General features: G+C 35.4%; 1 protein-coding gene across 1 annotated transcript in view; it reads left to right on the top strand.

Moving 5' to 3' along the window:
* Positions 1-603: 603 nt before the first annotated feature.
* The window catches only part of LOC113068818 (gamma-aminobutyric acid receptor subunit gamma-3-like), a gene marked incomplete at its 3' end in the record, with an annotated part of 30,380 nt that continues 16,006 nt past the window's right edge, over positions 604-14,977 (top strand). The window contains exons 1-2 of the mRNA XM_026241677.1: positions 604-1,517; positions 3,413-3,561. Coding sequence (XP_026097462.1) covers positions 1,465-1,517; positions 3,413-3,561 — 202 coding nt within the window. The remainder of the gene's footprint in view (positions 1,518-3,412; positions 3,562-14,977) is intronic.

The raw sequence follows: 14,977 nt of genomic DNA, 5'->3' as shown, positions 1-14,977 counted from the left end.
AAGTGGTCCGACGTAGTTTTATGTGGTATGAAAATGTTAAGATAGCCTACTTTATCCTATATTCAAAGATAAAGAACTAATGATTTCTCCTAAAAAAATAATCACTGGTGCAATATGGGCTTATCAAACATGACAAGCACGTCGAAGATTCGCCCAATAGCGTGCGTTTGGGGCGGGACGATCTGTTTGGCTGAACAATGGTAGACGGGGAAATGCACGGGGAATCATGTTTGAAACAACACTGGTGCTGGTGCTAGCGTTTCGAAAATACACACTTTAACTAATTGATACTCGTTATTATTATTATTGTTATTATTTATTTATTTACATAAATATGCCAAAATGACAAAGGACTCGTTTAAAATATTCAAAAGTAGATTTGCCTTTGGCATGCTTAGAGTACACAGATACTGAACCTTCTAGAGAGAAGTCTGAGGAAAAATTCTCACAACACGCAGAGCAAAGCTAGAGAGAAAGGGGCTTGTGTTTTTTCCAAAGTGCGTGGGCGACTGGGAGCTGCCTGTGGTGATAAATGTCGGCGCTGTCTCTCCAATATTATACAGCATATGTGCACCTGCTCACATACAGACACAACAACGCGAGGACAACGTATGGATAGACGTTTCTCTAGCTTTAAATGTTAAATTAGCAGCAGTAGTTATTAATATCCGTCTCAGATAGTAAAACAAAGAACTAAAGAATGACGAATGACATGTCACTGGCAATAATACGGCAAATGGCTAAGTAACTTACAGAAAAATGCATTTGTCACTATATTTATGCCATCAACATCATAGTGAATAATACCCTGTAGTAATTTATTCGATTCCAAATTGGCTGATGACATTTTCTTCACCCTCAATCTTGCTCTATTATCGGGTTAATCGCGCTGCGATCAATGCACGTGCAAAGTAATTACAGCAATTACGCGCCAATTTGCATTTCGAACACAGTGCGCACGGTAATCATTTAGCTGATAGCGATACTGTAAACAGCCGCTTTTAATGTCTCTCCTCGAAGCATTCTGACGCTGTACCCGAAGAGGACCTCAAGTTTCGCCGAAGCGTCTGGGAAGACAGACTCTTTTTTTCTTTATTTTTATGACGTAACGTAATTTGGAGAAACTGGCGGATGCGTTTGGGGTTTGAAGGTGTCCACTTGGGAAGTTTGCGATCTGCCTCTGTGTGAACGTCAGTATGTGTATCTGGTGGTGCAATCGAAAGCAGCTCAACTTCAAGGAGCAGATATATTATTTGATCCCGCTAATTGCCAATGTAAGTGAACTTTAAGCACCGGACACTAGCCGAGGAGGTTTTACCATTCCCGTTGGACTATAACCTCGACTACTCACCACTGTTTTAATTGAGCCTGGAAGAAAAGACTGCAGCTGTGTCACTTTTTTCTTCTTAGAAGCGTCTCCGTGCAGTGTGCCACATTCAACACGGAGTCAATCTCACCTAAAACATGTTCACCAAATTGTTCCTCTACTTCTTACTTCTGTCAGTGTTTCGTGCATGGTAAGTGACTTTGCTACCCTCTTTGTCTTGGCATCAATTAATTGTTCATAAGAGTATTCTGTTGCTGTTTTCTTATGCACAGTCTTGCATGATGCCACATAATCACCAAACCGAAGATGTAGATGTGATGTACGCACTGAGCAACTAACTTTAGGCATAGGTCTATTGATTTGTGCTATTTAGGAAGTTCAAAAGACTTTGTGTATCTTTATTTCAATCTTTGCATAAGTAGTTTATTATTATGATTATTATTATTATTATTATTATTATTATTATTATCATCATCATATCGCAATCATATAACACATAAATCTCTATTGTCTATTTTCTTCACTGCATCTTTGTAGGTGTCATCTGTGAGATTTGTGTTTGTCTGGGTTTTCTCATGACGTTTCAAATCAGGCTTTTAAATTAACCTTAACTAAAGTCGCACGTTATTTCACGGTGGAGATAACGCATCTGTGCGTCCTTATTGTTGCTGTCAGTTCCAAAGGTGCTAAAAACTAAGAATGTCCGAAAGTTTGTCTTCCTAGCCAGAAAACAGGGTGGAAATGCTGGCAAACGTGGAAATCAAATGTTATTTTGTGTCGAGGTGCTTCAAGTTGTTAAACAGTTTCAAATTACATTTTGGAAATTACTTTGATCTGGAAAGAATTTGATCAATTTATTTGATCAATTAATTATTAGATTAATTTATAATCTATTGATTTGCAAGAGAAGTGCATTATTCACACACACACACACACACACACACACACACACACACACACACACACAGAGAGAGAGAGAGAGATAGACAGATAGATAGATTGATAGATAGATAGATAGATAGATAGATAGATAGATAGATAGATAGATAGATAGATAGAGAGGTATGCAATATGTGAGTCTTGGTACAGACAAGGCTAATTGATTAGATACAAACCTGGCCTTGTTGAAGGAAGAGAGACACACTTATTTAGCACACTACTCAAATGTTACATTTTTTTTTTTTTTTGCTTATTGTTTATTTGTAGAGATCAAACAGTTGGCTATTATTTTAATATTTTAGTGTCAGATAACTGATATTTAATTTTGTTTCTACATCTATATCTCATTCTATCTTTTGATTTATCTACTTACAATTTGCCAACTCTGTAATCATTGATTACATGCATTAAGCTATATTTTTATAGTAATAATATTCAAGCCAATTACCTGCTCATCTCTGTGTTTTTATGTATTTATTTTTGCAGGATTATATTTCTTTCCTTGTTAAATATCTATCATAATTAAGAATATATTGTCTCTCTGTTGCAGTTAGTTACTTAAGCTTGTCAAAGAAGGTCTACAGAAAGTTATACCTTGTAAATTTATGTGTCTCATGTGGGATAGATAAAGTGTGTAATGGTTTTACAGTAAACTAAATGTATTAATATAATTTAATAAGCACTTTGGTTTCTATTAAAATGTGGAGAAAAAAGAGAAATATCCCTATTAAGTTGCATGTAATGGACTTATGTCTGATCAGAGGCTAATGTTTGAACTTTTTGCATGCTACTTGGATAATGATGCTTTTGTGAAAAATGCCGTAGTGAATAAGTCTAACTAACTGTACTCATGACTGAAGTTCTCCTGAGTGCTTTGGAAAATCCAGCTTTTAACTGGCATTTTTATGAGAGTGCAACTGTGTGAATCGGGTTGTACTTCTATATTGGTTTTATTGTCTGATAGCTTACTACTCCTCCTTCTTTGAAAATGGGGAATAATATGTTTCTGCTATTCCACATTGCTGTAACTATTCAATTCTGACATAGATATTTTAATTATTGTCTTCAAAAAAGTTGATTATTGACAAGTTGAGACAAAGAAAAAGACCTCAACCATGTGGAATACATTTTCTTTTATTTCTTCAGTTCTCAAACAGCCGCTTCTGAGGATGATGAGTATGACGATGTTACTGTGAATCAAATGTTGGCCCCCAAAACCCACGAGACGGATGCAACGCAAATACTAAACAACCTACTAAAGGAGTATGACAAAAAGCTGCGGCCAGATATCGGAGGTAAGTGGTTTTCTAAATGCAGTATTGAGGACTGCATTGAGGTTTTCTAAATGCAGTATTGTGGAGCTGCGTTGAGCTGTCCATGGTTCTGAAATCCATTTAGCTTCACTGTCTTCAGACTTACTCATCTTGGAGCTCCATTTACAAATCTATGTCATATACATAAATTGAATTTATTTTAAAGTCCAGCTGCTGTGTTTACCCCAACAATTCGTGTTTTTGTAAACTGGTGAAGTGCATTAGCTTCACACTGTGGTAGAGACTACACCTGCACTAAGTGACACCATTTTCCTCATACTATGAAGAATAAAAATGTCAAATGTATTCACTGTTTGAGAGACACTGAGAGTTAGCAGCGGGTTTATGGTGTTGCATTAAGTAATTGAATTCCTGGAGCAGTGGAATATTTTCAGCTGATTTTCTACTTGTTTATACAGGCATTTCATGGTTTTTCTCTCCTTTTTTTTCTTCTACCACGCAGTGCTCTTAACAGTCTTACAGACTGCACTACAATCCACTTTTGCATGTTATCTCACAGATTTGCTTGTTTAGATGAGTTTCAAGAGTTATATTAGCTTAAAGTGTGCAGGAGTGCCGGATTCATGGATCCGTCAGGAAATTTCAGGCGTTCCGTCAGAATAACATGAAATTTTCATTTCTCAACATATCTCAGGGTTGAGATTGATGCTATTTTCTAGTAAATGCAACTAAATAGAGTGCAATGAGAGGAAATCACAATCTGCATTTCAAGCAGCACATTGTGTACTTCATCTGAGATGTCACCGCAGAACATCACAACCGCTCTTGACACATCTGTCAGGTCTGTTATTGGTTTTGTGGCATCGTTGTGATATATTGAATCTTATTGGATTTGAAGCATTTTAGAATGCCTATCCCTGCAAAAATCTCACCGTTTCTACATGTTTTTTGTTTCCTTTCGATGAGAAGAACAACCTCAATGTTTGATGGATGACAGTCTCCAAATTATATTTCTTATACTCATGTCTGATTTCTAAGAGGAAGACAAAGTTAATGTGCTCTCTTACACACACACCACACCTACAACAACCCACACAAACCAAGAATATTGGCTCCGAGCCACCTTGCCGTGAAATAGCTTTTGTTTTTCACTTTTGTAGCTCAGTCTGTCTGGAGAGAACTGTACTGCTATATAATCAAGAATGCCACTGAATGGCAGTAATACTATGTATGAAGACAGCTACATGAGACACTCTTAAGGAAGCCAAAATATTCTAGTGAAGTCCCCAGAAACAGAGGAATGGAGATGGTGGGCATGTCTTAGATCTCTCAGCTCAATTGAAGAGTGGGTCAATGAAAGGGTATCTAATATACTTCCTACAACTGGACCTTCTGTTTCAACTCTCTCCCATCCACACACACACACACACACACACACACACACTCTTTCATTTGGTCTTTCTCTCTTTTTTGCTTTAACAAAACTGTTTTGAGTCAGAAATGTAGTTTCCTTGTTTGTTTTTTTCTCCGTGTAGAATTCGTAGCTAGAAAAAAAAAAATAGCCCTTGAACCATTTTCACATGCAAGTTGTTTATGAAGGACAAGAATAGAGTGCAAATAATAGAATCCTCTTTTTCCAATAATTATTTATCTTCTAGCATTTCTGTATTAAGTTTTTCTGTTATGTTGTTCTTTTCAGCTTCATGATGAGTTGTGTATATTGAATCAGCAGGTATGATTGCTTTGCTGCAAATAGCGCAAATACGTATTATGATTCATGATAGATTAAAAACAAACAACTCCTCAAGGTCGTCTGATATTTTATATAATAGAGCTAGGTGGTATGGCCAAAAAATTATCACAGTATTGTTTTCCGTATCGTACAATATCAATATTTATCACAACACCGTTATTGGGGAAAGAAATGCTTTCCACATGTTTGTTAGACCATGAGAATGAATGTAAACATAACTTGTTTGTTCATAATTAAATTCCACAAAGTAAGCTAACTTTTAGCCCCCCAAGAAATCCCCCAAGAAAGTTGTATGGATTTTTCTGTTTTATAATTGAAAACAAATGTATTTCTAATCTAATGAAATTAATTGTTAAAACTTTAACAATTTATTTAATCTTCAAAAATGTAATCATGTGAAAATATAACAATTAATTTACAACAAACTATTTTTATTTTTTGTCAGATAAGATTTGCATTGATATGGTTGCAAAATATCTTGGTTGTATGATATTCCTGAAAATTATTATTATTATTATTATTATTATTATTATTATTATTATTATTATTATTATTATTATTATTATTATTATTATGTTGTGAAGATCCTTAAATAGCATTGTGTATTTGATGGTAGTTTTTCTCATGGTGAACTTCATGTGTTCATATCCTCATGTATTCAGAGTGTCACAGGTGTTAAGAGTTTGTGTGTGGTGGACAAAATTACTCCATGCATTCGTGCAGAACATGCAGACTTATTATTGACACAGAATGACTAGCTGTTGCATTGTGATAGGCTGCTAGATCTCTGTGTGATATTGTTTATTGCCCAGCTCTACCTTATAACATCAGCACTCGATGAAAACTTTTCCAGGTTCTTGTTGGACACAAATTAAGCCTGATATTAACATATAAATAATTTTCTTTGTAAAGTCCTCCTTTCATTTGGACATAAATCACAACCTCCCTCAAAAAATATTGATTGTGTTTTCACTATGGAAAATCCCTGCAGATGATTTTATTGCAAAAACATACAGACCCTGTTTTCCCCTTATATATATTTATATTATATAAATATATTAATATATATATATATATATATATATATATATATATATATATATATATATATATATATATACTTTTTTTGTCAATTGTGTGGCAAAATAGTATTGTGTAATATGTTAACAATGAAATATTCATACCTACTGCAGTTGCAAAATGGGAAGATTACAGAACAAATCAAGAGCTATACATTACAGAATCGTATCATACAGCATATTTTCTGAATCCACTTCTACTGAAATGTACTGAAACCAGATGTATTGCATATTGGTAATGTCATAATATTGCGTTTTACTGACTCAGAGGTTGTTCAAAACCTATAAAATGGTTATTTTTTCCATTCTATTCTTATTATGCCTGTTATGATGAGGAGCTTCTGTAAACCCTTGCCATTGCCAATTTCCTGAATCTCCATGATGTTGTCCTTGAACTCATCCACAAGATTTGACTTGATTATGCGCCGGTGCATTATCCTAAATGGCTGTGATTAATAGAACATTTAAGTCAGTCTTAAACATGCCAGTGTTTTATGGAGCTTGTCAACGGATGGTAGTGCATCTGTGGAAGTGAATTAGCTGGAAGGCTGCAAGTTGTGTGCAAAGAACCTGTTGCTTCAAGTTTGTTTTTATTAGCTTTGTTTTTCTCATTAGGGTACATTTTTGCCAGTGTTTTGACCAGTGGTTCACTGACTTCTAGGAATTAACTTCAGATGGCATTCTTCCCTCTTCTGCATTCATTTGATGGTTTTGTTTCTTTTGTTGGCCAATGTTCAAGGTGCCATTTATGCTAAGCTCAATCCACTAGTTACAAGGTTGTCTCTTAAAAGGGTCACATGGCTACTGCTCTTAGTCTACTGCATTCTAAAAGCATGACAATGACTGGTGCCATAAAACTAATATGCTGGTGCAATTAGAGAGGGGGGCAGGTGCTTTTTTCAACAAGGAATTCAACAGTAATAGACTGTAAATCACACTGACATGTTTTGGAAAATATGGATGCATATTAAACAGGCTAATTAGATGGTTTTTGACATGTAGTATACCATCTCATTTAGTCCATAATAAACAGATATACTCTCTGTGGGAGTGCTTTATAGAAGACACGACAAGAAAAAATGAATAGTTTACTCAAAAACAAAAAGTCTGTTAATATTTCTTCACCCCAATTTTTTTTTTCATCCATTCGTCTAGCTCAAATTCATGGCTAGCAATGTTAAGGTCATATTCAATTCCCAGGGAAACCAGGAACTGATCAAATATATGCCTTAAAAGCTCTTAAAAATAAATAGATTTCACAGTGATGCCATAGAAAAACCATTCTGGGATCCCCAAAGTAACCTTCAATAAACTTTTGCTTTTGGATAAAAGTGTACATTTTTGTTATATTTTTCTATTAAGTTAAATTAATCAAAGTATAGCTATACAACTATCCATACCACTTGTATGCTATATTTTAATTCTCTGAAGTAACATAATAGCAATTTTGTATTACATGTTTTTTTAAATGCTGTTTAAATATGCAGTGAGGTGTTACCTATACTTGCATTTATTCTTAAGCTAAGCCATAACTTAGAAGACTTTAAACATAGCGCATTCTGTAAGTCTTAGACTTTTTTTTAATTTATTTTCATTTATAAAATGCTAAAACTATGAATTTGTCAATGTAACTAATGTGTGTATTTGTTTTGGATGAACTTTTAAATGAGATATCTGTATGGATATGTGGGAGTGTGCATGTGCACGACATGTGTGTGCACTGGTATTGACACCACAACTGTCGCAGCAGTAGCAGTGTCACAGTGGCCCAATTGTGTCAGCTCTCTTTTAGGCTGAGCTGTGGGGGAAACCCTTGAAAGTGGGTCAGCCTCCCTCTTTTCTTCTGTTTCATGTGCATTGAGCCTCACTCAGACGGTGAAATAATTACCAGGGTAGAGGATAGACTGGATAAGAGAGTTTAGAGACATTAAATGCATGTGACACATGTGCTTTGGAATTCAGGAAGCTGATCTTGGGCCATCCATGCGAGTTTCCTTCATAAGGCCGATGGCGTATGGTGAGTGGCAGACGTGCTATAGCAGTCTGCTCTGTCTGCTGCATAAATAGAGGGAAAAAGAATCGCTTTGCTTTGGATAAGCCACCTGACCAGCCCCCTGGAGGAACACTCATTATAAAGTGCTAGTTTGTGTTAGCCCAGATTCATCTATGCAGCAGAGAGATGGAGATAGTTGGGGGTTGGTGGGGGTGGTGTGGGAAAGTGGGGGGAGGCAGTCTGGTCATTACTATGTTGTGATTTTTATCGCAGCGGAGAGACAGTATGAGGTGAGAAAGAAGTAATGGGCCAGAAATAAAGAGACTGAATGTGGGAGGGAGGAAGAGAGAGAGGAGTATAGAGAGAGGGATTGTACACAAGCCTTCAGGCAAAAGAATTCCAGTGTGGGAAAATTTGTGTGTGTGTGTATGCAGAGCGAGAGAGTTTAAAGCTGACTTGTGTAAAGTACATGCCTTCACCTCTAAGCCCTTCTTGCCATCAGCAAAAGTAACTTCTGTTTTATCATCAGCCACTAAACATAAAAAATACGAGATCATGTGTTCGTGTGCCAGAGTGAGTGTGCAAAGTAGCACCCAAAAAGTTTTGATTCTCAGAGGCACAAGCAGAAATGGGTTCATCGCCATTACTTTTCCTTTCTTTTTTCTTTTCTCATTTGGAGTGCTCATCGTAGTCAAGGCGGGTTGTGTGTGTGTATATATATATATATATATATATACAGATAAAAAAATAACAACCACAATGTAAACACTAAATGTAAAAATTAAAAACCAGAGTTACAGATTGTAAAAAAAGTGTAAATAAATAATGTAATAACGCATAAAAAAAATAAGCATGAATCAAAACTTTAAACACATTTAAAATTGCACAAAACTGAAATATTACTGCAAAATATCTGAATTTCACACTAAATCATGTTTTTCTTGGTTGTTTAATTTATTTTTTGTTGTGCTCTCAGACATTTCTCAGCAAATGTTTATTGAACTGAATCAATATAACAGTTTATAACAGTAACAGAATATTCATTCACAGATTTGCATTGCAAGCTTCTACATACACAGACAAGTGTGACGTAATATACGTCTTTAAATAAATAAAATTTAAAATCACGAATCGCTATCTAAAGATAGCAACTTGTTTTACTTTCATATTGTTATGTTCAATCTTTATAGATTTAAAACATTAATATGATAGCTATTAGCAATTATATATGTAGCTATGTAAATAAAAACAATATTAAATTAAATCTTTGTGTATATCAAATCCACCTAACCTTTGTCGTTGTCAATCCAAAAACATTACATAAAAAATTAATTTTACAGATTTTGGCTAGAGGAGGAGCTGTCAATATAGAGTGGACCAATGATGATGTTTAAGGCCGCCCTGATTTATATGAAATTCTTACCTTAAAGTTTTGGAAAAGCAAGCGCAGAAAGTGGAAACAAGGGCAAAGGGAAAAACAACATGAGCATACAATTTTAATTTTTAATTTTCACATTTTTAATTATTATTTTTTTAAATACAAGAAATAAAAATATGTGAAGAAAATGTCTGAGAGCACACAAAAGCAGAGAAATATAACCAAAAAAAAAAAAAAAAAAAAAACCAACAACATGATTTTGTGTACAATTCAGATTATTTTGTATTAATATTTCAGTTTAGTGCAATACAATTTTAAATGTGTTTAAAGTTTTGATTCACGCTTATTGTTTTTTAAATGCATTATTACATTTTTTATTTACACTTATTATTATTATTTTTTTTAATCTGTGACTATTGTTTGCCATTCTGAAAACTTTGCTTTCATTTTTTTATTTTACATTTTGTGCAATATCATTTTAGTTGCGTTTTAAATTGTGATTTCAGGTTTATTTATTGATTTATTTTTTATTCGTGGCTGCAGTACATATGGTGAGAATCCCATAAGCTGATTCACGAGTTCACCCTTACATCTAATCTGAAGGCAAATAGTAGGCATATTTTGGCGTGCTGTCCTGGGGGAGGGGTCCGGGCCCGGAGCATAGCCCGAACCTAAATAACTCCCCCTATCCCTAATTTGGGATAAATAGATTAGAAGTGAGGAGTTGGGGTGGAGGAGGGTTGCCGAAAAACTGTCGTGGGACAGTAGGTAGGAAGACTGGATATATATATACGCTTGCGTGCTATTTAAGATGATTAGCTAAACGAGATGCACCTGTGCCAAATTGGATGATTATCTGATCGTGCTTCTCCCGAACTTTGTTAATAAAACCACATTTGATTTTGCCATTGGAGATCAGCAAACTAAAACTGTGTGGTATTACTGCCAAATAGACAGATATGAGTATTTAAACAGTAAATGGTGATGTCCAGAGAGTAGGTTGGTCAGTTTAATACTGTTTAATACAGCATTACTGATCATAATGAGTTTGTACAATATTGGCTCAAAATTGAAAAGGGTTAAAAAATTTTTTTACTTCATACCAAAAGATAGATAGATCTAGAACTGGTAATTAGAATGAATAAATATACTAAAATGTTTATTGTATTTTTATCAACATTACAGCATTTTGCATCCTCAAAGAAATTGATTTAAAAAAAAAAAATCTTACCAACCTCAAACTTGCATTTCTGATTATTTATAATTCAGCTGCCATTCAGAAACATATTGAGTAAAAGGTTGCAATTTAGTTTTATACTAAACTATTAAACATCATAACCAGACTCCTTCTGTTTCACTAGCATATTCACAGGGCATGGTTTAATGTGCTGCCATTACCTTTGTTCAGTCTTTTACTGTGTTCCCTCTCTCCTTGTCTCTGTGTCTTCTACGTATATGTTTATTTAATGAGCTGTGTTCCACTGAAACTCATTCATCTCCATGCAATCTTCACATCCTGTTCTGGGGTCTGTGGAAGCGACGAGAAACACAATATGATATACAGTAACTGTGATAAATTGTATTATCACACAATATTGTATGAGGTGGAATGTTCTTACTCACCTGTGTATAAAATTTCAAAATTTCAGGAAGTAAGGTGTCGCAGGCTACCTTTGCATTAAATAAATGGAAAAATATGAGTGAATTATTTTTACATTTCCCATTTCACTTGAGGGCATCTTAGTCTTTAAGATTAAAAAAAGGAGCTTCCCTTTATACATTTCTGAACAATATCCGTAGAATATTGTGCAGCTTCCGGCAAGGACAGACACGAAAACAACCTTTCAATAATTCAACTTCTCATCAACAAGGTCTGATTTATATACTTGATGTTTTAAAATGAATATAGCTGATGGAATTGAAATAGCATATGAACAGTCTTTAGATATTTGGAGGAAGAGAAGGTGGCGTTCCATCACTAATAATTTGTTCTATTTTTAGATGTTGTAAAAGTCAATCAAGGTAAACTGCTTAGTCAAGAGTGCACTTAAAGAGATATTTCACCTGAAATTGAGAATTCTGTCATTTACTCAGCTCATGCTGTTCCAAACCTGTATGCATTTCTTTATTCTGCAGAACACAACATAAGATTTGTGTCCATCAAAAATTTGTTTGTACATTGAAAATGATGACACTTGGTGCATTTCAGTTTCTTTCAATAAAATAACACAATTCCTGAACATTTTATATAACTTTTTTTATGTTCAATACACTTTAATCTGTAAAATGGCAGTTTACTTAAAGGGGTGATATGATGCAATTTTAAAATGTTCCTTTATCTTTGGAGTGTTACAAGCTCTTGGTGCATAAAGATGATCTGTAAAGTTGCAATTACTAAAGTCTCCAATCCAAAGATATATTCTTTATAGAAGTTAAGACTTGTCCACACCTCCTAAAACGCCTAGTTGTAACACCCCTCCACATGTTTACGTCAATGTGTGGGAAGATTTGCATAATGCCGCCCAAATATTCACGCAAAGAAAGAAGGCATAACTTTTATTCTCACTGCTGCCACTGGCGCCATGTTGTGGAGTCGCTGTGAAAGTAAATCTACTTTGTTTGGCCTTCCAAAAGAGGACGATCTCCGCTTCGTCATGCCTAGAGCTGATCCGCGTTGGTTGCTGAGGATATACATCAACTTTGCGATGTGGCTTTCACTGTGGATGAAGCGGAGTTCAGCACGGGGTCATCACGTGTGGTTGCCTCAAGCCCCCAGCCACTCCTTTGTTGAATCCGCAGGCTGTTCCTAACTCTAGCCCCCAGCCATTCATCACTCTAGCCGCTGGCTGCCGCTCACTAAGGCCTGCAGACCGTTCCTCACTCATGGACAGTCTGGCGCTTCTGACTCACAGTCTATAAGTACATTTTTTATATTTAAGGAATTTGCCATTGATGATTCAAACACGAATTTTGAGCAGTGTAGAGTAGCGCTTGTTTGTCATTTCTCCGATTGCAAATACAGACATGGGTTTATGTTTACACAGTGCAATACGCAACACAATGCGTAAAAAGACGGTATATGTGTCATTATATTCAGTAATTATGTCTCCACTGGATGCCACAAATGCCTGGTTTGTAATGGGTTTTATTGTTTTTATACTGTCGTGTTGGTGTTCTGTCCGGGACATGCCATAACAGTATGATGAGGGACGGAACATTTCCGTCACACGCTTGAGGCATTCAGCCAATCAAAACGCACTGGATAGCTGGCCAATCAGAGCACACATCGGTTTTCAGACTGATGAGCTTTGTAACAAACAAAGCTTGACTTTAACTGGAAAACAAGAAGGTGAATGTCTTTCATTCAGATTAAGGAAGGGTCTTGGCCATCACTAACTTTCATTGTAAGGACAACAGTTTAAACATTCTTCAAAATATCTTCATAAATTATTTTGTGTTCCTCACTCAGGTTTGGAACAACATGAGGGTGAATAAATGATGACAGTTTCATTTTTTGCATGCACTATCTCTTTAAAGCTAAAGTGTATGTCCAGTGGACATTCATCACTTGTCAACCAACAAATAACCCTCATTAACACCAATTCTCTTCAAGACCCTCCTGGTTAAAGCATTACCACTGGTAATTGTGCTGGAATTGGCTGCTAGTCTTTATTAATTCCTATTAATAAAGGTCAGCGAGCCCAGCTGTCAGAGTGCTTCTCTGTTTTCCTCTGGCTCTTCAGCAGGCCGACAGTCTGATCCCAGCCATTTCCACATTACCTCTGTGTCATGCCACCTGCCTCAAACATCTATTTCCCGCTCAGCATCAGTGACATGTTCCAGGTCTCTACTTGGATATCTGCCCCTGCTCATTGAATATCTCAAAACTCCTTGACATTTTATCCTGTAACAAGCCTGTACGCGTCTGCGGAAGGAGGGCGGGAGTTAAGGAGAGTCAGACTCGGCTTCATTAATCCAAACCCTTTTGGCTTGAAGCGAGAAAGCATCAGCCAGACACGCTTCTGCTCATTCACCCGGACTAGACCCCATTTGTTTAGTGTAGTAAAGCTGAAATCCCTCATAATCTAGTGAGTGTGCAAGAAGTCTGATGCTGCTGATTAGGTAGAAAAGGTGAGCATGAAGGAGCGCTTAACACCTTTCTGCCAGGATGTAAGCCTTAAAGATCACCCACCCCCACAGGATCATGAGTTCTTATCGTAAGTTAGCATGGCTTCAGACACAAAGTGACGTGGAGATAAGTTGCTGTGAAATGCTGTGTGTGTATTTCTTCAGCTTTGTTATATCAGAAGAGCAATCCTATCTGTATGTTTAAGATCAGTCTGCAGGGTTTTTTTGACAACATGAATTGCTTAAAATATATAAAATGCACGTTTTTGTAACCTGGGATTTCAAGCAGTTTTAAATGGTGCTTTCCAGGCTTGGAAAGTAAAAAAACAAACAAACAAACAAACAAACAAAAAAAATAAATAAATAATAATAATAATAATATTGTAAAATGTATTATAATACATAGTTTTCTATTTTAAAATGTTTTATTCTTAATTAATAATAATAATGATAATAATAATAATAAAATCATTATCAGCAGTCATTACTCTAGTCTTCAGTGTTGCATAAACCTTCCAATATGCAGATTTTTATTTTTTGGCTCAAGAAAAAATGTCTGTAATTATTATTAAACAGTTGTGTTGCTTAATATTTTTGTGGAATATGTTTGATTTCAATACTTTTTTGATGAATGGAACTTTCAGAAGAACAGCATTTTTTTTCTTTTTTTATATATAATACAAAATACAGTTTGATCAACACACAGGAATGTACACAAAATTCATAAATTAAATGATATGATTTTATATTATATATACTGAAAATCTCAGTTTTTTTAAATATATATATATATATATTTTAAATGATGTCTATTATCCACCAATTATTGGCCAATGCCATGCAAAAAATAAATAAAAAGTAGTAATAAATCAGTAGTAATAAATTTGTCATGTGTATGTTCCATGTTTTAAGTTCCTGTATGTCCTTATTTGGTCTATCATGTTCCTGTCCTTCGTTAGGTTGTTCCTTGATTTGATTCCAGGTTTTCCCCGTTTGCGTTTATTAGTCCCCGTTGTTCCACGTCCTCCCCTTATCTAGTCATGCCTTTAAATAGTGTTCTAGTTCTCTGTCCAGTATTATTAATATCATCCCCATGTGTTGCCCTA

This window comes from Carassius auratus, unplaced genomic scaffold, assembly GCF_003368295.1.
Source record: "Carassius auratus strain Wakin unplaced genomic scaffold, ASM336829v1 scaf_tig00000183, whole genome shotgun sequence".
In the NCBI taxonomy this organism is placed as follows: Eukaryota; Metazoa; Chordata; class Actinopteri; order Cypriniformes; family Cyprinidae; genus Carassius; species Carassius auratus.
The sequence above is the reverse complement of the archived record's forward strand: the minus strand, read 5'-3'. Positions and strand labels throughout refer to the sequence as shown.